At 37.4% G+C, this 22991-nt stretch overlaps 1 protein-coding gene and 1 long non-coding RNA gene across 5 annotated transcripts in view; one reads left to right on the top strand and one right to left on the bottom strand.

Annotated features, from left to right (window-relative positions):
- The window catches only part of STAG1 (STAG1 cohesin complex component), a 201555-nt gene extending 181814 nt beyond the window's left edge, over positions 1-19741 (top strand). For all 4 annotated transcript variants that reach the window (XM_087964870.1, XM_026687465.2, XM_087964871.1 and 1 more), the window contains 6 exons: positions 1897-2102; positions 6932-7103; positions 12613-12723; positions 16936-17050; positions 17383-17463; positions 17544-19741. In XM_087964870.1, coding sequence (XP_087820996.1) covers positions 1897-2102; positions 6932-7103; positions 12613-12723; positions 16936-17050; positions 17383-17463; positions 17544-17567 — 709 coding nt within the window. In that variant the 3' untranslated portion in view covers positions 17568-19741. The remainder of the gene's footprint in view (positions 1-1896; positions 2103-6931; positions 7104-12612; positions 12724-16935; positions 17051-17382; positions 17464-17543) is intronic.
- On the bottom strand, positions 18049-21378 carry LOC148130905 (uncharacterized). Its single transcript, XR_015749450.1, has 2 exons — positions 21293-21378; positions 18049-18191 (listed from the first exon to the last, which is right to left on the bottom strand). It is a non-coding gene; the product is annotated as an uncharacterized LOC148130905 (long non-coding RNA).
- Between the last annotated feature and the right edge of the window lie 1613 nt (positions 21379-22991).

The raw sequence follows: 22991 nt of genomic DNA on the forward strand, positions 1-22991 counted from the left end.
AGATAGGAAAATTTAACATTTCTGAGATAGATATTTGTAATGAGAAGTAGAATCAAACTGAGTTAATTTATGGGTAGGAATGCTTCCTTCAGCAGTTTCTCTTCCCCACTGTAATAATCACGTACTCAGTGTAGAAGACAAGAATTTAAGCTCTAAAGAGTTGGGAAAGGGGGAAAATATTATATTACATGAATAGACTTCAACGTTCCTTCAAGTGTTTGGGTTGAATCCATGTTATTTTGCTTAATTTCCTTCACCAGACTGAGAAAGCCAATCTGTTTATGGGAGTGCATAATATTTTTTTTTAATCCACCATCATCCTAAAACTTCTGAGTAATATGCAGGAGGCATAAAAATAGTCAATTTAAAATTGGAAACAAGTTCAAACAAAACAAAGCATAAAAACATCAGAACAGACTACATTGGCTTTTAACATGTCTTGGAAATTTTAAAATATTTATCCTAGCACTGAAGTTATTGCATCATAGCCAATAAATATTTTAACATAGAGGGCATTTGATAGATATCACGTCACCATTGAGAAAAGCCATCTTTCCAATAAATATGTATTGGCAAGAAAAAAACCTTTTGCTAAGGACTTAAGACATGGGGTTATTAACATAAGAAAAACATTATTTACATTATAAATTTTGCATATATTTAGTCTGTTATGTGTGTTGTATACTTTGTGTCAAAAATAGTTGCTACAAAAAAAAATCTTACAAAGAAAACAAAATCATTTGTAGATGTTTAGATAGAAAATGTATTTTTTAAAAAAAAAACATTTTCACATATGGTTTTGTCAAGCCTTGTAGCATTCAATAAATCTGTTGTACGCTGGCCAGACTCATTTGTGAGATGGGCAGTCATATACATATAATAAATAAATAAATCTAGACATAAAAAACAATAATTATTAAAGAAAATAATTGTGCTTGTTATAATTTCTATTGTTATAATTTCTTCAGACATATAGGAAAAGAGTATATAAAGTCACTGTCTGACTGCTGAGAAAAATGTATTTTCCAGAGCACTTTTCATGTTAGTCTGAATATAGATGTAAAATTTCTGCAATTTATTTTTCATTCCCTCTCCTCCCCCTCAAAAAATAGAAACATATGTGATATTCCTTATTATATCATAACACTATTTACTGATTTAAATTCACTTTATGCTTTGAGAGCCTACAATGCAATATGTGTGAAGTTATTTTCTCATACAGTTATCCCCTTTTAATTTGTTGAGTTAAAAAAAGACCTGGAGGACTTTTTTTAAAAAATCGGAGCTTTCACTTCTTTGGTCTTAAAACAGAGTCCTTTGCAATTGTGTTCTGAAGACTTTAGAGTGTTATTCTGCAATAAATCTTTTAATACATACATGTCCATTTAATTTCAGTTTCCTTGATTATTTAATAGTTTTATTCAATCAATTCTTATGTAAGTTAATACGTTTCGCTAAGCTGCTATTGTATTAGCTCTGAAAATAAATGCCAAATATGTAGTGTCTGAGGAATATATTTTTATCCACAAATAATTGAGGTCCTTTTCCAAGGGGAGGCGGGGGCGCCTCCTCCTCCCCGCCCCCCCCCCCCCCCCCCCCCCCCCCCCCGCCCGCCCCCCCGCCGTTTTCCCCCCCCACCCACCCGCAGGGCGGGGGGGGACGGCCCCGCCCCAACCCCCTCCCCTCCCCCCTCCCCCCCCCTCCAAAACCCCCCCCCTCCCGGTTATATTGTTAGCCCCCTAGAAAATCAGAGCAGATCTAACTCTTAAATCAGGACTATAGATTATAGATGTAAGGAACTAGTAACTATTTAAAATAGAAGTTACATTGTAGCTATAGTATAGATAGCTATTTTAGTCATTTGTTTATACTCTTTCTTTCTCTTATCCAATCCAGTCACACGTATTTGGAGAAATTCCTAACAGAACAAATGATGGAAAGGAGGGAAGATGTATGGCTCCCATTGATTTCCTATAGAAATTCATTAGTGACAGGTGGTGAGGACGATAGGATGTCTGTGAATAGTGGAAGCAGCAGTAGCAAAACTTCTTCTGTCCGGAATAAGAAAGGCCGACCTCCACTTCATAAAAAAAGAGTTGAAGGTAAATGTGGCTTTAAAGATTATGTATTGTAGTCAGAATGTTAAATAATAATATGTCTTATTCATGATTTTATTTGGTTCAAATGGTTTCTGAAAATTAAGCTAACATTTGTTTTTCAACCAGTATATCTAACAACACAGTGAAATATTTCATTAATGCTTTCCTCAGACAGAAATAAAGCAATACAGGTAGTCCTTGACTTATGACCATAATTGAGCCTAAAATTTCTGTTGCTAACTGAGATGGTTGTTAAGTGAGTTTTGCACCAATTTACGATCTTTCTTGCCCCAGTTGTTAAGTGAATCATTGCAGCTGTTAAGCTAGTAACTGTTGAAACGTGAGTCTGGCTCCCCTATTGACTTTGCTTGTTAGAAGGTCGCAAAAGATGATCTTGTGATCCTGGGACACTTCAGCCATCCTAAATATGAGCCAGCTGCTAAGCCTCTGAATTTTCATCATGTGAGCATGGAGATGCTGCAACGGTCATAAATGTGTCACAATTCATTTTTTTTCAGTGCCGTTGTAGCTTTGAACAGTCACTAAACAAATGGTTGCAAGTCAAAGACTATAGACAGGTTTGTGATCTTAGGAGTCCTTTGCACTTAAATTATGCAGAAGATACATTAAGATATTGCCTTTCAGCACGAACTGTAATACTGAATATGGAAAAGGAGTAAGAAGCAAAAACAATTAAAATTGGAAAAGAAAAGAAAACCTTAGTACAAGTAACGTTTATTCTTCATTCTTTTCTAGCCTTGTATATACAATATCTCACAGAAGTGAATACACCCCCTCACATTTTGTAAATATTTAAGTATATCTTTTCATGTGACAACACTGAAGAAATGACACTTGTTTACAATGTAAAGTAGTAAGTATACAGCTTGTATAACTGTAAATGTGCGTCCCCTCAAAATAACGCAACACACAGCCATTAATGTCTAAACTGCTGGCAACAAAAGTGAGTACACCCCTAAGTGAGGTGAGAATTGAATTGAATTGAATTGAATTGAATTCTTTATTGGTCAGGTGTGATCATAGGGTACAATAAGCAATCAAATCATACGAGGAAGCAGTCCATATAAATCATAAGGATACAAGCAACAAGGTTACAGTCATAAGTGGGAGGAGATGGGTAAAGGGAAGGATGGGAGGATTAATAGTAATACTAATAGTAATACAGACTTAGTAAATAGTTTGACAGTGTTAAGTTAATTATTTGTTTAGCAGAGTGATGACATTCGGGGGGAAACTGTTCTTGTGTCTAGTTGTTCTGGTGTGCAGTGCTCTATACCGTCGTTTTGAGGATAGGAGTTGGGATGTGAGGGGTCTGTAAATATTTTCACAGCCCTCTTTTTGACTCATGCAGTATACAGGTCCTCAGTGGAAGGCAGGTTGGTAGTAATTATTTTTTGCAGTCCTAATTATCCTCTGAAGTCTGTGTCTGTCTTGTTGAGTTGCAGAACCAAACCAGACAGTTATAGAGGTGCAGATGACAGACTCAATAATGTCCAAATGGGGCCCGAAAGTGTCAATATTTTGTGTGGCCACCATTATGTTCCAACACTGCCTTACCCCTCTAGGGCATAGAGTTCACCAGAGCTTCACAGGTTGCCACTGGAGTACTCTTCCACTCCTCCATGATAATGTCACAGAGCTGGTGGATGTTAGAGACTTTGCACACCTCCACCTTCAGGGTGCCCCACAGATGTTCAATAGGGTTTAGGTCTGGAGACATGCTTGGCCAGTCCATCACCCTTACCCTCAGCTTCTTTAGCAAGGCAGTGGTTGTTTTGGAAGTGTGTTTGGAGTTGTTATCATGTTGGAATATTGCCCTGCGGCCCAGTCTCTGAAGGGAGGGTATCATGTTTTGCTTCAGTATGTCACAGTACATGTTGGCATTCATGGTTCCCTCAATGAACTGTAGCTCCCCAGTGCCAGCAGCACTCATGCAGCTCCAGAGCAGGACATTCCCACCACCCTGCTTGATTGTAGGCAAGACACACTTGTCTTTGTACTCCTCGCCTGGTTGCCGCCACACACATTTGACACCATCTGAACCAAATAAATTTATCTTGGTCTCATCGGACCACAGGACATGGTTCCAGAAATCCATGTCCATAAGTCTGCTTGTCTGCAGCAAAGCGTTTGCGGGCTTTCTTGTGCATCATCTTTAAAAGAGGCTTCCTTCTGGGATGACAGCCCTGCAGACCAATTTGATGCAGTGTGTGGCATATGGTCTGAGCACTGACAGGCTGACCTCCCACCCCCCTTCAACCTCTGCAGCAATGCTGGCAGCACTCATACGTCTATTTCCCAAAGCCAACCTCTGGATACGACACTCAGCTTCTTTGATCGACCATGGCGAGGCCTGTTCTGAGTGGAATCTGTCCTGTTAAACCTCTGTATGGTCTTGGCCATCATGATGCAGCTCAGTTTCAGGGTCTTGGCAATCTTCTTATAGCCTAGGCCAGTGGTGGCTAACCTTTTTGGGCTCCTGTGCCAAAAATTTTGCATGTGTTAGCGCACACGCACTCACGTGCCAGCACCAAGAATGCAATGCGCCCCCCCACACCCCTTACGCATGCATGTACAATCTCACCACCACCACCCCCTTACCTGCACTGCGCCTCACAGCTGATTTTTTAGCTGGTTTGACGAAACAGGCTATTCGGCCTGAAAAGCCTTGCAGAGGCTTTTTCCAAGCCTCTGGGAGGCCGAAAAAGGCTTGAAACCAGCAAAAAAAACAGCTGTGAGGCACGCGCATGCGCAGTGAGGTAAGTTTGCCTGTGGCTTGCATGCGGGCACAAATGGCTCTGCATGCCACTTGTGGCACACATGCCATAGGTTTGACATCATGGGACTAGGCCATCTTTATGTAGAGCAACAATTCATTTTTTTCAGATCCTCAGAGTTCATTGCCATGAGGTGCCATGTTGAACTTCCAGTGACCAGTATAAGAGAATGAGAGCAATAACACCAAATTTAACACACCTGTTCCCCCTTCACACCTGAGACCTTGTAACACTAATGAGTAACATGCCACCAAGGAGGGAAAACGGCTACTTGGGCTCAATTTGGACATTATCACTTTGGGGTGTACTCACTTTTGTTGCCAGGGATTTACACATTAATGGCTGTGTATTGTGTTATTTTGAGGGGACAGCACATTTACACTTCATACAAGCTGTATACTTACTACTTTACATTGTAGCCAAGTGTTATTTCTTCAGTGTTGTCACATAAAAAGGTATACTTAAATATTTACAAAATGTGAGGGGGTGTACTCACTTCCGTGAGATACTGTATATACATACATACCCACACCTGCAGTGCATTCAGAAAGTTCAGAACCTCCTCCCCCCATTTCTGAAATTCTGTGGTGCTGAGTAGATTAATGAGGAAACAAATGAATTTCAACAACTGTAGAATCAGGCTGCAGCATAACAAAATTGACAAAAGTGAAGGTGGTCTGAATACTTACTGAATGCACTCTGTGTGTGTGTGTGTGTGTGTGTGTGTGTGTGTGTGTGTGTGTATGCTGCATTATATTTAATAAGTCTTCAAATAGATGATGATTTAGACCAGCGTTTGCCAACCCACTGGTGGTCCGTGAGAAAATTTTGGTGGTCTGCACCCCCAGAGCACCTCCCCAAAGTAATTAATCCAGGTTGTGCAGGAACAGAAGGCTGTGCTGCCCACATGGCTCGCGGGAACCCTCTCTGCCCACTCACTCCTTACCCGGCAAACTTGTCTGCTAAATTGGTATTTTTCCTTTTTCTGACCATCAACTGTTTTGCTGTGCCAGGAGATTTAGATTATCTAGAAAGCAGGAAACTGTTGGATTTCTTGCTTTCTAGATAATCTTTAGATCTTCGGCTCTGCTTTTAAGCAGAGCCGAACCTTGCTTAGGACTGAAGCTTCTATTATTCAGTGCAGGTAGCCAATGGCAGGATGATAGATCTCTGGATAAATCTGTGAGCAACTCAATCTGCCTGCCTGCTTTGCCTGATTTTGGGTAAAAGTTGTTATTTTTTATTTAAAAAATCAATATTTACATACATGGTGTGTTGTGTATTAATTTTGTGAGTTTGCTTGCAAGCAAATTTTATGAGTTTGCTTGCAAGGAAATTTTATGTGACAGACTCAGGTAGCTGACTGGAGATAGATAGATCTCTGAATGATTCTATGAGCAACTCAATCAGCCTGCCTGCTTTGCCTGATTTTGGGTAAAAGTTGCTCTTTTTTTATAAAAAATTCATATTTATATAAATATTTATAATATCTACATACAAGCCATGCTCAGCCAGTCACATGACCAAACCACACCCACAAATTAGGCCACACCTACAGAACTGGCTGTTAAGAAATTTGAATCCCACCCCTGCCTCTGTGTGTGTGTGTGAGAGAGAGAGGGAGGGAGGGAGGGAGGGAGGGAAGAAGGAAGGTTAGATCAGATCTCTCTCTCTCAGCCACCGTCAGTCAAAATTCATATTAGTGGTCCCCGGATTTAAAATTATGAGTTTGGTAGTCCCTGAGGTCCCAAAAGTTGGCGACCCCTAATTTAGACTACTTTTTCCTGTTGGAATTGCATTTCATTAGTTGCTTGCTTTAGTTGCTTGCTTTAATTAACCAATAATAAATTAAGGTTGACGTGTATATTGGAATAAAATCTGGAAAAGGTGCTACATAAATTCATCTTAATGTTAAATAAAATTAAAAAAATATATTTTGACTTTTTTTAAAAAAATCTGTCCAATCTATATACTGTTAGCCACATAGCTGCACAAAATCACTGCTTACTATAATAATTTATTGTTATATATCAGATGAGAATATTGAAGGCTCGTGGCTGAATAGAAATGACAGCATCCAGACTCCAGGTGCTCTACAGACACCTCAGCTCACATCAACAGTGTTGAGAGAAAACACTCGACAAATTGGGGAGCAAATACCAGAGCATGAATCAGAACCTGGATCTGAGCAAGATTTTTTAAACAAGTATGTACTAATGAAATATTTCTGCAATAATAGGAAATTAATGTTAAAATACTAGTGAAATTAAGATTTCAACAAAAATATCTTAGATTTAGGAAAGTGTAATTATTCAAATGCAGTCATTCTGTGAAGTTCAGAGTGTTTTCAAATAGGGGTCCCCAATCTGTTGGGGACCGCTGTTTTAATACATAAAACTAGAGTATATGATTTAGGTTAATGAGATCCTCTGAAGCAATTAGATATCACTTCATTTTCCAGACACACCTATAGTTGAAAGCATATCCTTATAGCTACTGGTACCTACTATTACCTTTAAGGCTACTAAAAGAAAAGAAACAACCTTTCTTTGCATTGTAATTAATTCCAGGAGACGGGAGGATACGGGAGCCTGGCATGCTATGGTCTATGAGGTTGAGGTCCGAAGCGTTGGACACAACAACAACAACCAATCAGTGCTACTTGTTAATATCATAGTTGCCATATTTCTTTCTACATTAGTCTCTCACCCAACAAGAGGTGGCCCAGACTGGGATAAGACCATATCTCTTCCATATGTCACCTGTATTCTAGAATGTATTCTAAAGCTGAATCGAAGACAGATTTTTCCATACATGCTCACAGCTATCTTAATTTCCTGTCTCCATAAGAATATTTCTCACCTAGCTACTGGTATCAATTCCTAAAAATTCTTTAATGAGAGTGATTATGAATCTGACATCTCATACTTTGTTTTAAAAGGTGCCTTTACACCTTCTCTAGTAAGTGAATATATGAATTCAACTATGGCTATAGGTAACCAGGAATTGCAGGATTTTGTTTTATAAGCTTATCATGCCTGCACTTTTAAGTTGGTAATGTTTAATGAATCATCTCTGTGTCACTGAAACTTTTCATCATGTTAGGGATCAGTGTAAATATTTGATCCCTCATGTGTTAGCAAATTCCAGTATTATGGAGCTAGCAAAATCCCAAGAAAACCTCACAATGTCTGTAAATAAGGAGGAGATAGAATGGGGATAATGAGATTGACATATTGCACAGATAAAAATTACTAATTGTAATTGGCCAAGTACCAGCACTTTCCTAGGGAAAAATTGATTATTATTTTTTGTAGTTGCTAGATGATAGCAGAGAAATTGTCCATATATTTTTGCCTTAGGCCTGCAGTGGCCAAGCTGTTCTGACTTAGTCTTCACAAAATCACAAAACAGACTTCTTGTCCTGACAAAACCCCTTTTTATTTGGCAAATGTGAATTCCTATCATTTCCATCCAGCAAAGTCCTGGCAAACAGTCTTCAAGGGTGAATTGCAACCACAGACCTTATCAGGCCTTATCAGGCTTGGAGAATTGCCAGGCTGATACCTTCCAAGTGCAACGCTGTACAAGGAAATACTTAGTGAGTCTCTGTGAGTCACAAACAAATCTTCACACTCATTAAACAAACTAATTGTCTCCTGCAAACACCATTTCCTTTTCACTCCTATTTATTCCCTTTGGGAGGGACCATTCACCGTCCATCTGTACCTTTACTTCCGAGTTGACCCTTGTTCCTTAGCTGTTCTCTTCTCCTGATAGCTCTGCACATGCGCACATCAAGAACAGGCTTCAGCTGTTCTTCTGCCCCACTGATCTCCAACTCCAAAGGCAGATGACAGCCCTGGTCCCATCTCTGCCTCCAACGCAGAGGCTTCCCCAGACTCCAGGACTGGCCCATGTTTCTCCCTAACCTCCTCACTGTCTGAGTTTGCTGCCAACTCTGCTGGCGGGCCACAACAGTAGAATAGAACAGAACAGAACAGAACAGAACAGAATTCTTTATTGGCCAAGTATTGATTGGACACCCAAGGAATTTGTCTTGATGCAAATGCTTTCAGTGTACATAAAAGAAAAGATACATTCGTCAAGAGTCAAGAATCATCAGGTACAACACTTAATAATAGTCATAGGTACAATAAGAAATCAAATCATACTAGGAAGCAACGAATTAATACAGTTAGACATGAAAGTCAGAGTGAGGATGTCAGTAATCATAGCCCTTTGGAGTCATGTAGTTCCAACCTTCATGATTAAAACAAGAGGCTAGTACGAAGCTCTTCCATTTGAGGTTGATGATTTCTTTAATGAAAACATTGATCGTCCTCTGCATAAACTACAAAAGTTTAAACCACTGCTACATAGGTAGATTTGTATCTTTACAAGCAGAATATTTAGTGCAGCAGCTCCCAACGTTTTGGGCAACAGGGACCGGAGAGAGGTTTTCTGTGAACCAGAGGAGACGTTATTTCACATGCTGCCTGCATCACACAGATCGGGCTCTGCTTGTTCGCATGGCCCAGTTTCTGGCATGCTATGGCCCGGTGTCGGTCACTAAATTCACCAAAATGTTCCCTCCTATTTGGCTAGACATTCCACACAGCCTCATTCATAAGATATATTCTAAAGAGACTCTAGTATAACCTTTATACTCCCATCCATCCTCTTGTGTTGTCCTTCCATTAAATTTCTCCCATTCCAGTTGAAAGTCCATTGTGGATGCCTATAATAGCAATAGCACTTAGATTTACATACCACTTCACAATGCTTTACAGCCCTCTCTAAGTGGTTTACAGAGTCAGCATGTTGTCCCCAACCAACTGGGTCCTCACTTTATTGACCTCAGAAGAATAGAAGGTTGAGTTAACCTTGAGCCGGTTAAGAATAGAACTGCCGAATTGCTGGCAGCTGGCAGTCAGCAGAAGTAGCAGTTGAAGAGGTAATCTCATAGTTTCACCCCATAGTTCATGTTTTTAAACACAATCACCATTGGATTAAGTACAGCAGTAGAGATGTTTATGGTATACATTCTCTACCAGATATATTTCTGTAAAAGTGGAAAGGCAATTCTAACTTCTTCCATTTTTTCTCCTAGTTATATATTGTCAAAATTGATTGAAGTAAATATCCTCATTCTTCACAGTGGCTATGCCTACCCTGGTTTACTTCCATAATAGGTCTGTCCCAACATCATTACCAGCATCTCCCAGTTATTCCCAATCTCTTATCAAGCCAAATTTTATTCTAATTTTGTAATCCAGATCTCACCACATTCAACCTGTCTGCCAGGAAAATCTAATGGCATTGGGATAAAATAGAACAAATGTGGATTTTGATCAGTAGGCAATCCACACAGAATGCTTACATGGAAACAGTTCTTATTTGCTGTGATTCATATGGTTTTTCATTCTTCATAAGCATTATAAAAACCTTATTTCATCATTATCAGGATTGACGTTATGAGAATATTGCTACTTTTCATGCACCAGTTAATAGGTTTCCATTTTTGTTTTTTTGTTTTTTGCATCCTACAGTTAAGCATTTGGACAGCCAGTGCTTTTATGGACCTCATTTTTAGTACTTTCAGTGCCAATTAAAAAGCCCCTCAATTTTGAGTCACACCTATTTATGTCAAAGACTGTATTCCTAGGAATCATAACTTCCAACAAGAAACTAAGACAGAGAACTTGCAGCATTCAGATATGGTTTTCCCTGTTTGACATTTCAGGAGACAAGATTACTCCTCCTCTTACCCATCCTTCTCACCCATGATAATTTCTTAATTTCTTTTGAATGAGGAGTTTATACTTTTGATAACTCTTTTCTAAATCATTTATTATTTTGGAACAGGTCTTGCATAACCCAAATATCTTTTGAATATAGGGACAGATTTATATTGTATGACAAGCTTCACAAAGACTGGTTTTCTTCCAAAGATTCTCTAAGTGGGTAATTAATACAATTGTCTTCTGTTGCCAGCTAGCATGTGCATTCTGATTTTGAAATATGCAAGGGCATGCTATTAAGAAGTATATATACATTTGGATTGCAGTTCTTAATCACATTACTTTGAGGAAATATTTATAGCAGCAACCTAGGTCAAAGTAAGATATTTATTAAATGTTATCAATTGGACATACAATCTAAAAACAATGGTCCCGTGCTTTCTTGATTTTATCATAACCTGAATCCACTTCCAAAGTAATAACCTTGTTATTAACTTGTATGGATGATTCCCAGGATTATTATAAAGAAGAGTGTCAGCATTCCAGTTGAGTAGTTGGTTATCTATCTCTTAATTCCTACCTTGGAATGGTCATTTGTGAACTGCCTTTTTTAATCCCTCCCCCCAATTCATGTGATTTCTTATTTGTGGAATCACCTTGGTGGTTGTGCTGCCCCACTCTGACACACATATGGCAGGTGTTTATTCAAACCCTGCAAACAGATCCTTGGAAAGCACTCCTGTTGTGGAGGTCTGAATTCCAAGCTTTGTACAGCAGGAGTCACTAGATAACCTAATCCAAGGGAACTCCAGAGTCCAGGAAAGCAGTGCAGGAGTCAGACAGACCAGGATTCACAGCACAAACACAAAAGGCACAGAACTGGACACATTAGTCCAGCAACACTCAAATCCTCAGGGCGGAGTTGAATAGACAATGCCAGTGCAGCCCTTCATGAGAGGTGAGGTTGTCTCCTCATGAATAGTCAGGCTAGTTGACCAGTGTTGTGCCTGTCTCCTCTCTGCTCTATGTGTTCTTGGATCAGGAGGAGGTATGGAGCTTTCTGGCCAACTTGCTGCGGCTCACCTCGCTGGGCCTCGGCCTGTTTCTTGTCCCATCGACCCAGCTGAGGCTGCTTTACCAGGGTAGCATTCTCTGAACCCTGATCCTGACCAATACTCGGCTCCACAATTTCCTCTGCAGACTCAAACTTGCCCTCTTTCTCTGAACTCGCATCTGGAGAAGGATCTGGGGGAAGATCCACTACAATGGTCAAAGGAACCACCACCAAAGATGGTCAAAGACATGAGGAGTAAGCCATGTCTTTATGTATATTACATGGCAGCCAGAGGTGGTATTCAGCAGGTTCTGACCAGTTCTGGAGAACTGGTAGCGGAAATTTTGAGTAGTTCAGAGAACCGGCAAATCCCACCTCTGACTGGAGATTTTACAGTATCCTTCCCCTGCCACAGCCACAGCCATGCCCACAGAACCGGTAGTAAAAAAAATTGAATCCCACCACTGATGGCAGCAGAAGTCCTGCCAAAACAGTCCTTAAACTCTAAAAATTTCCAAAAAAGAAATTGTACAAGTGCAAATATTGTATATCTGTATATTCACAGAACTTTCAAAAAACTATCACCAATTCCCAGATGACAAATTCAGACAAATTGCTTAATATTTAGTGATGATAAAAATTAGCAGATTTCAGTATTTACACTTAGCTCATTAGATTACTATACCCAGTCTGTTATCCCAAAGGAGCACTTGGTTCTCCTCCCTACTTACTCTCAAATAATTAAAATAATATAGTGATTTGTTTAGTTTAAGAGATGTCAACATTATTCAGTGAGTTACAAGCATAAGGATTTAAGTATAAGGTCCCTGATTCTGAACCAGCTGAATAGTTTTTCATTGTGCGGTAACAAAGTAATGTAAATGTTCATATTATGATTTTCCAAATTCACTCTTAAGTCCTCAGATGCAAATATCTTGGTTGGGTCAGCAGAAATTGGAAGATTTAAGTCGAAAGGACAGGACGGGAATGAACTACATGAAAGGAAGAAGTGGTGTGAGACATACAGTGTAAGTATTCAGTAGGAGTCAGGAATACATTTAAGTGTCAAATTATTTTAACAATTAGTGGATAAAAGTTTCTCTAATATGTACTGTATATTTTTGGATTGTCTAAAATACCTTGAAGTCATAGCCAAAATTATGAAATATCTGCATCTTTGGAACAAAGTATTTATCTAAATATGATTACAAGTATTTATAAAAATAAAGTTTAAAATATAAAAATACAAAGTATTTATAATACAAAGTATTTATTTAAAACAAAGTTTTAACTTTGTTTTAAATATCAAAGCAAGTCTCTAAATTGCAGTGCAAATAGAACTTTTAAGTTAGGATGTGCATATAATGGAAACTGTATTCTGAGTTCCAACAAGATACCACACCCCCAACTAAATAAAAAAAAAAATCCCCTAAATGTTTTGAATGTGAAATAAGCAGAATTAAGAATAAGCCTTTACAGCTTCAAGGATCTGAACAATTCTAACTCTCATTAGAAATTTGTAGCGCAGAACTTCATGAAGCTAAATACCGTATTTATCGGCATATAACACGCACTTTTTTCCCCCTGAAAATAGGGGGCAAATGATGTATGCGTGTTATACGCCGATATAATGTTAAGAAGCCAGCGGAGGCCGGGCGGTGCGAGCGGAGGTCGGGCGGTGCGAGCGGTGCGAGCGGAGGCCGGGCGGTGCGGCGGAGGCCGGGCGGTGCGAGCAGAGGGCATTATTTTGCATTATTTACCTCAGGGTCCTCAACCACCGGGCCGCGGACCGGTACCGGGCCGTGGAGCACTCTCTACCGGGCCGCAAAGAATTTTTTTAAAAAAATGGCGGCTTTCTTCACCTTCGGTGAATGCTGCTGGGATCGGGGATCAAGGACACAAATGAAAGAAGGGGAGGGAGGAAGCAACCGAAGCCTGTCCTTCTCTCTGGGTCAGCTCTCTCAGTCGCTCTCTCGCTCCTCCACCAGCACAGGAAGAAACTGCTTCAAAGAAGTGGGGGCTTTTCCTGTCGCCGCAGCTTCCCTGAAGCGCCCGTTTCTCCCCCCCCCACCCCGTCCGCCCGCCCGCCCGCCCGCAGTGCTCCGTTCTGCCTGCCTGCCTGCCTTCGTTAATGGTTGAATCGGAACAGCTTCGGCTGAGTAAAAGAGGCGAATAGTTATTATTCTCAGCCGAAGCTGCTCCCAAACAACCAGAAACTAAGGCAGGCAGGCAGGCAGGCAGGCAGAATGGGACACTGTGGATTGAAGCGCGGCGCGGGTGGGAGTGGGGGTGAAGCGGGCGCCGGAATAGCTGCGGCGACAGGAAAGCCCCCGCTTCTTTGAAGCAGTTTCTTCCTTGGATGGTGGAGCAGCGAGAGAGCGAAGCCTCCTCTCTCTCTCCCCGGTCCTTGCAAAATTTTCTGCTTGAAACCGGTCCCTGGTACAAAAAGGTTGGGGACCACTGATTTACCTTATAAGTGGTAATAATATTAATAAAAAAAGTTCTGAGCTACCCTTATTTTGCTTCAAAGTTTTTATTTAGAAATTTAATTTTTTTCCTGAAATTTCCCTCTTAAAATGAAGATGCGTGTTATACGCCTGTGCGTGTTATACGCCGATAAAGTAACTAATTTCTCTAGGAGTTTAGATATTATATTTAAAGGGCAAGTGAAGAAGTCTGTTTTTGATCTTTCATACATGTAAAACTTTTGATCCATTATTTCCTCCACAGTAAGAGGCCATTTTGGGGGGAAAAAGAACTTCTCCGGCTTTGGGCACTTTGTTAATTCATTCTTCACAGTGCCGGCTGATATCACCACTCTTGCCGCAAGAAGATCAAGTGTAATACTAAAATCTTTCCCTTGACTAGCAAATACTAGTCAAGGGGAATATCATTTTGATAATGTGCTTACCTAGCATTTAGCTGGGCAATGCAGGAGGAGCAGGAAACTTTCAGCAGAAAAAGAAAGGCTCTGCTTAATGTATTTGTGTCTGTATGTAGCGCCACCATAATATACTTCTGAAACTGCTTGAATGAATGAATTATTAATGTTAGCTAAGCAATTAGACCTTATTTGATAAAAGGGATTTGTAGGTTTTTTAGGGGTCAAAAATGGGGCTGGTTTTAAAAACAAGAGAATGGAAGAGATGAAATAATCCTTATCTCTGCCTTGCTAATTAAATTATTATCAAACTCAGATGAATGTAAATGAACAAACAAAATGGGATTGAGGCTACTAAGGCTACTTTAGAGTCAGGCAGTCAAGTTCTTTTAGATGGTCACTACTACTCTAGTCTAGCATAAAGGCCAGAAGTTGCAGCAACTTCCTCTCCATAGCTGTTTCTCCAATCAGTCCTTTTCTAACATCTTTTGCAAATATCTCCTTCTCTCTGCTATGTGTTCTTTAAATGCCTATTGCTTTGTTCTGAAACTCCTCAGATCCCCTGGTATAGCAGTTCCTTCTACATTAAGCCTGATAGGATAATTTAAAAAATATCCCATTTACAAGACACAACACAGTTTCTAATCCCAGCACACCAAAATGGAATGGAACATTCAAAACACTTATGTCTAGAACAACAATATTCTAGATTATGTGTAGAATAAAACAACTGGAATATATTTGTGTTTTTTTAAAAACAAAAAACAAATACTTTTAGGGATCCATTTTCAGATATACATTAAAAATGCAAAATAAAAATAATTAATTTATCATATACAAAAGCATTAATGTTACACAATGAGAAAGTATATATAAAGAACAAAAAAAAACCCTTTAACTACAACTTTATCTCAAATTCAGCTGATATTGTAAGTCTTTAAAGTAAGCTTTCATTGTGGACTAAATTTGTTCAGAATTTCTTCCAAAAAGGAGAAGTAATGAAAGATTTTTTTCATTAACCAAATATATGCTTTTCTTTAAAAAATGCTAAAGCACACATCTCTAAAATCCATTCCTTTATATCGGGAATTACAGTTTTCCCATTTCCTAAGGATTATTTTTTTGCTATTGTTAGAGCATGCAAAAGTCATTTTTGTTCTGAACATGTTAAATTTCAAATAATTGGTATGTAATTCAATACAATATACATGTCTTTAAAAACTAATTTTCTCATTAATTCTGTCAACTGTAACATTATTTAAAAAGAGTGTAAAGAACAACATGACCACAATAAAATTGGACTTACAATGATTACCTCAAATTTCTTGTAGTGCTAACACAAATCATCATTAGTCCATCCTTTAAGAATAATTCTAGGTGTTTCCACTAGATACAAAAAACAACATTTTGATGGATTAATTTCAGGTTTAAATCAAAGAATATAAAATTAGCACTCTTCAAAACTTAAATCCATTGGTTGAAAAGAACCAGTTTTCAATTCTTGATTCCAAAATTCTTGTATATTGATTATAGATATTTTAAATTTCCCTTTAGTTTTTAACAGAAAAAAGTAGGTTTGGGTTCTGATATTGAGTTCTTCAGTAACAGCAACATGACCATTATTTTAGAAGCTGCTAACTTATCAAGTCTATAGTGAACAATCCAAACCTGTTTTAGTTGGATTTATCTCAATTTTTTGTATTAGCGGTAACGAAAATTCTGTTTGCAGTTGCTGAAAATATTTCAATCATTAAACATGTTATAATCAAGCATGAATAGTACATATTCAGAATATTTTGTAGAGTCGTACTTTAAATGAAAAAACATCCCGAATACATACAGGAATTTTTGAGAACAAGCATTTGTGCTCAAGGCTGCATATAATACACCCATTCAACAATTGTGTAAGGTGGATTGGGCTGACAATGTGACTGGCACAAATCATCCTCTTTCATATATAATTGATGACTAGAACCTATAGTCTCCCAGTTTCCAATCCAGAACCTTAACCACTAAACCAAAAGTAGCTTACGGGGACAGTGACAGTAACAAGCTTTCTAATATTGTCCTGCAGTCAATATCTACTCATATTTTTAAAAGTATTCAAGAGTATTATGTTCAGTAGTTTCTCAGCAGAATAAACACGGCTGGTGGATGAGATTTCTGTTTTCCTTCTACACATCTTCCCATGCTAGATCTTTTTCAGGAAGTCAAAAACCCTCTACAACAGATTTGAAAACCAGCATAAAAGAAAGGAGTGAAAGGAATTTCCCTTTGCATAACTAAATGAACACAGTCTGGTATGTCAGACTTTGTTATTCATTATTGATCTTTTGTATTTCTTCTGTCTCCCAACAAGGCGGGGTCTCATGGAGGATGATGCTGAACCCATCTTTGAAGATGTAATGATGTCTTCCCGAGGTCAGCTCGAGGATATGAATGAAGAATTTGAAGATACCATGGTTATTGATTTGGTCAGTAATTTTATCATTACATTTTTTTTGTTAATAATGTGGCTACTACTAAACTTAAAGTCATATAAACAGTACTGGCTAAGTATCCTGCTATAATGGGAAGTGACTGAGAAATAATTGTTGAAGCAATTATTTTTCTTACGAGCCTGTCAACCAATATATAGATGGGTGTTTTTCATGTTACTTCAGCCTTGGAATCTCTAAAGCTTATAATATTAAATCATAGGTTTTAATTCTCGCAACTTCTTTCATCTCTTTTAGTTTGAAATGAAGGATTAGTACAAATATAAATGTATATGCCTAAACTCAACTGACAAAACCTTTTTTTACAGCCTCCTTCAAGGAACCGACGGGAAAGAGCTGAATTGAGGCCAGATTTTTTTGATTCTGCAGCTATCATTGAAGATGATTCAGTAAGCATTTGAACAATATTATTTGTGATTTAATGAATAATTTTCTACAGCCTAACCTTATTTTCCATTGTATTTTTTAGGGATTTGGAATGCCAATGTTCTAAAATCTGGTGAAGACATTATACAAATTTGGAACTCTGTTCTTTAGAGCTCAAGGCCTATATACTGTGATAGCTAATATTAAAACCACATTTTGATGTGATTTGGTTTGATTTTTAACCAAATGATTAAGGTCATTTCCTTTTTGTAATGACAGAGAAGAAGAGCTTCTGAATGAAACAAATATTGGCCAATCAGTCAACTCAGAAAGGCTGACCTACAAATCATTTATTTTCTCTGTCCTTGACAGTCCTAATACAGGTTTTTTTCTTGGATAGGGAGGAGCTTTTAAATTAAGACTATACAGTTCTACATATGTTTTCAGAAAACATTGAATGAAAACAAAACTTTTTAACTTTATTTTTCTGCTGTACAACTTCAAAATGTTTTAACATTTGCCTTTTTATGTTTTAGAAGCTAGCCATTTTTATTAAATTTATGCCTGTCAGCCATTGACCAGCAGCGATGCTAATCAGCAAGCCATCCTGGTTGGAGAAGTGTTGTTAAACACACTGAATATGACAAGCAGTATGGTACACTTCTAGATCTTCTCTGACCATTGAGAGCGGAACAGTCTTACAAAAGATGTTAGAAGTCAGATGTGTGCATCTCTGCCAAAAAGTCAGATTCTGAAAAGAAAAAAAAAACAGATTTTATACTTCTGAGAAGATTTATTTTTATTTATAATGGGGCATAAGAATAAGAGATGTCCATGAAGCCACTTTTCCAACAGATGCTGTGTAACATTCATTTTATATAGCACTAGGGGAACACACAAACAGCACATTTTCTATTGGTACTTGTTCTGTGCATTTTTAGCAACTTATACCAGCAAATAAAATATTCTCAGTAAAATAAACCAGTGGTTCTACAGTAATCTATTTGCTGTTTCTACTACCTATTTCACTCCCCATCAGACCTGAGGTACAAAAAGCAGCAACTTTCTTATGAAGCATAAATCACAAAGGGAAAAAGGGGGTGCGGGTGGGACAGGAGCGGGACAGGACACTTACATTTTCAAAGCAATTTTAACTGTACCATAGAGAAGTGTTTATCTTTCCATGCCGTAAATATCCTTTTGTGCTATTTTTGTAAATTAATTTTGCCAATTAGATTTATTGTATGTGCTGCATAGAAATTGTATTTAGATGGTGACATTTTAAGCTTACAATGGAATACAGCTACAGTCTCAGTGTTAACTGTGCGTTATTAAGAGTAATTACTATATGATCTTTAAGCAGTTCAATCCAAAAAGTAATAAGCTGAATCATTGTTCTAAGAAATTTTCCATGGTGTTCAGTGATCTGGTCTTTTATTCTGCTTAAATATTACAATTCTTCCTGGTAGCTGCTAATATAGTTAAAGGATTTTTTCTTCACTTCTTGTGAGCGTAGCTCCAGCTAATAAGAACATCTGTTAAAATGAGGCCAAATTAATAACCCCTTTTTTCCTCTTTTGGGGGAATTTGAATGTAAGAAACTCAGAAGCCGACCTTAACTCATATTTGATACATCCACTGTAGAAGTGCTTTTATATAACAAGTGCAAAACGACTGTAGTCTTCTCTCTTTTTAAAAGGTCTTTTAATGAATTTAAATTATATTTAATGCATATCTGTTGAAACTTAAAATTTTAAGATCAAATAACGCTACTTTCATTTAGCAGTTGAGACTTTTACCTCTAATATTTGTAGTTGTCTCAAAATTACGATTACCAAAAACATTTGACCTACTAATTCAGCCATTCCTCTACTGTAGCTTTTAAATTTTTTTAAAGTTGCTAAAGTCACTGGGCTGGTGCTTCAGGACAAAGTGCAAGTTCTCTTGAAAAAGTGGTAAAAATTATTGCAAATAGCCCTTCAGTTTGATGGGCAGAATCATACTGTCCTTGGTTTGAACCCAACATAGGCAAGTCTTGCGCCCCACCACCCTTAGATGAAAAACTGAAATGTCATTGATCATTACAGAATTCTGTAAAACAAAAGCTGTTTTCAAGCAAGTTACCTCCAATGGGTTTCCAGTTTAGTTTTCAGTCAGTAGGGGTTTTTTTTTAATGTGTCTCCTTGATTGGTTTTGGTAGTAATTCTGTAAATTGTACATTTACAACATGAGGGTTTTTTCCTTTTGTACAATTTAAAACTGATGCTTCACTTTTCCTTTAATAAACTCCTCAAAATCATATGTCCAGTAGAGTCCTTTCCACAAAAGCATTTCAAACTAGTGCTTTCTCTTCCGTTTGCCTTCCATTTAAAAAAATCTTATAGTGAAGCTTAAAAAGCTGGATTCATTGCACTTGTCATGATTACTTGTTACTGCATGCCCAACATTTTTAGGAAAATATAAAAGTTTCTTTCTCAATGAAAACAAAAAATGTTTATGATCCCTCTGTATCACAGATGTGGAATATGGGCTTAGTATTGCTCTGGAACATTCTGTAGCTCAGTTTTCACAGGAAGTCTTCCCTTATTAAAAACCAGATCACATAGCAACATTGTAAGAAACATCTTTTAGTAATAAATAAATCATTGTTCTTCCAGAGTTTTCCATATTTATTCCATGTTTTAAGTTATTTGGTTCATTCCCTTTATTAGTTTTCATTGACTATTTTTTTATCTTTTGGTCTTTAACTTTTGACCACCCTCAGAGTTAGGTTATAATAGTTATTTTCCTTTAAAGGTACTGTGGCTTGTTAATGGACATTATGGTGCCCCAAACTGGATACAATGTTCTTGGAACATTCTGATGCAGCATTTAGAAGAGTGATTTTCATACTCTTCGTTATATTTTTGTTGATAGTGCCTGGGGTTGCATTTCCTTTTTTTGAGGGAGTGGGAGAAAAATAGCAGGCATAGCATCACAAGGTTGGTTCATGTTCAGCTGATTTTCCACTATCTGTAGATATTCTTCATGCATACTGCTGCCAAGTACAATTCCTCCCATCCCATATTTACACCTTGATTCAGTCAGCATTGTATCAATCCAATCCCATTTTTGTAGAGCAAATGGCCTGCCGTTAAAAGAAAAGTACCAGTTTCATCACAGTCAATTGATTTGATTTTAGAATTATCATCTTTTTTTAAAAATTGATTTTTTCTACAAATGATTGTATGATTGAACAAAAGTTGCTGCTCAGTGGAGTTTTTCTGTAGTGCTAATGCCACATCTTTCAAATCCTCAGGTAATGATTTGTTCTATTTTTATCTTCGAAAGTGGTAATTTTAACACCTATTTATATGATGTGATAGTGAATTATATATCTTTAGAAATGGCTCACTCTATATCATGGCATGAAGACAAGGTTATCTTACAGCCACATTCTTAATTTTGTATTCTACTTTGTACTAACATAGCCTAGTTTCCGGTTTCCATGTTAGCCAGGACAGGACTTTTTATTTTACAAGACATAATTGTGGACACCCTGTTACCATGTTTGTCATTAGATTGTTGCTACTTTACTATTGTTACATTGTCTTATCAGTATAGTTCCCAGTATCACCTCAGTGTTCATACCTTTTCCACTAGAGCAACAGTTAGGTTGACTGCATTCATCGGTGGTATCCCCTATCCTGATACCAGCCATTTTGTAAACTAAAACCAACTAGATGTTCAAACTAAAAGCAGAGTTTAGAAATGCTGCCTTATTGTTCATGATATAGTAATTGAACCTCATTCTATCTACTCTCCCATATTTCTGATGCAGAGAAATCATGATGGAAATAATAAATTGCTTACCTGTAACCTGGCAATCTGTACATCCATATGAACTACCAACTTTCCAGGTCTTGGTTTTGGTTTCCTAGGACCACAGTGATAGTCCAAGAATTGGGACATCTAGCTTTTCAGGAAATTGACATTCTGCCAAAATTTCTGCAGCATTGGTTTGCATACACAGATTTCATACAGTATGAATTCAAAGAGCTGTTCAGTAACTAGTTACAAATAAGCAATTTCTTGTTCTGTTCATTGGTTACCCTTTTGAAAAATAAGGTTTCCCATTGCTCCACATGTTCAAATCAGTAGCATTTCAAGGACTATGTGAAAGTGAAATCAAATGGAATTGTGATCTAAAATATGTCCAAACACTACACATTTCATGAGCTGGTAGAAAACAATGAGATTTGTTTTCACTAGAGGGGCAAACCTCTGACTTTTATGGTATAAGATTCATATATTTTTACAACAGGTTTCCAGTATTCTGTAATTATTCTTTAGTTCTTCCCAGTGTCCTAAAGATCTGATATTCCACTGCCCTAGTTCAGTTTTGCCAAAATTGCAAATTCTATAAATTTACAGAAAAATTGCTTGAATGAAATCATGCTGGTTGAAAATTCTAGTTTTGTCCATATCAGGTTAGAAAAATTATTGTTGAATAAATATTCATTGTCAGTGTCAACTGTTAATTTAGAATCTTAACAAACTACAACAGTTTAATTATATTTTTGTCTAAGAGAAATAAGAAACTTAACTAGATTTTCTCCTTCATATCAACATGTTCAAATTGGACTATAAAAAGGCTGAGTCCATATAACTTACAAGGCTCAACAAAAATTTAGTTTAAAGGCTGAAAATGATACTCTTAGCAGTGATGAAAGGTAGATAACAGTTGCTGTATTTTTTGTTGAAAAAGACTGCCTTTGTAATTATTTGGCTGAAAATGTTATATTATTTTCTTTGTTCTATTTTCAATCCATAAGAAATATATTGAAAAACAGTGGGCAATTACTTAGATCAGTTTGGAGGAAGAAATAATATATTTTGTTTTATCTGTTTTTAATGGTATGTGTCAGGTGGTTCTGCACTAACTGCACAAAAGATTTAAAATGATATGGATAGTGTGCTTTAAATATATATATATATAGGCAAAAAGTAATGAAAATTACAAATTCTGCAAAAGTACAAATCAGTGAGAATAAGTAGAATTTGCTGGGTGGGAATTCTTGGTTTTAGTCCAATGTATCTGGAAGTTACCAGTATGGGGAAGAGTGAGTAAACAAAGCATAGCAGATTTATTTTGAGAAGGTGGTATAATTACATTTTCTATTACGAATACCTTAAGTCTGATTCAAGACAGAAAGGTAGAATATGAATTGAATAAAGAAGAATACAATTTGGACAATTCAATGAGCAAAAAAATCAGACTTTCATGACATTTCTGCTGTCTCTGCTGATTATGCAAATTTCTTCCAGCTGATTAAAAGTGGAACAATTTGTATTAGACTTCAGAAAGGCCTTGTGAGCTCTTACATCACTTTTGTAGCAGTTCTGTCCTATACACTAATAAGATTTAGTCTGTGTTCACATGATATACTGAACCATAAATTAACCTAGCATATTTTAGCTGGGTATATTATGTGAGCCTTGAAATCTGGTGCAGCAATAGCTAGGTTTATCAGGATAATGTAATCTTTGATATTTTGATGAGTAAATCATA

Source organism: Notechis scutatus, chromosome 4 (genome assembly GCF_049901735.1).
Source record: "Notechis scutatus isolate UNSWTSFEM ecotype Mainland chromosome 4, rNotScu1.2, whole genome shotgun sequence".
Classification (NCBI taxonomy): Eukaryota; Metazoa; Chordata; class Lepidosauria; order Squamata; family Elapidae; genus Notechis; species Notechis scutatus.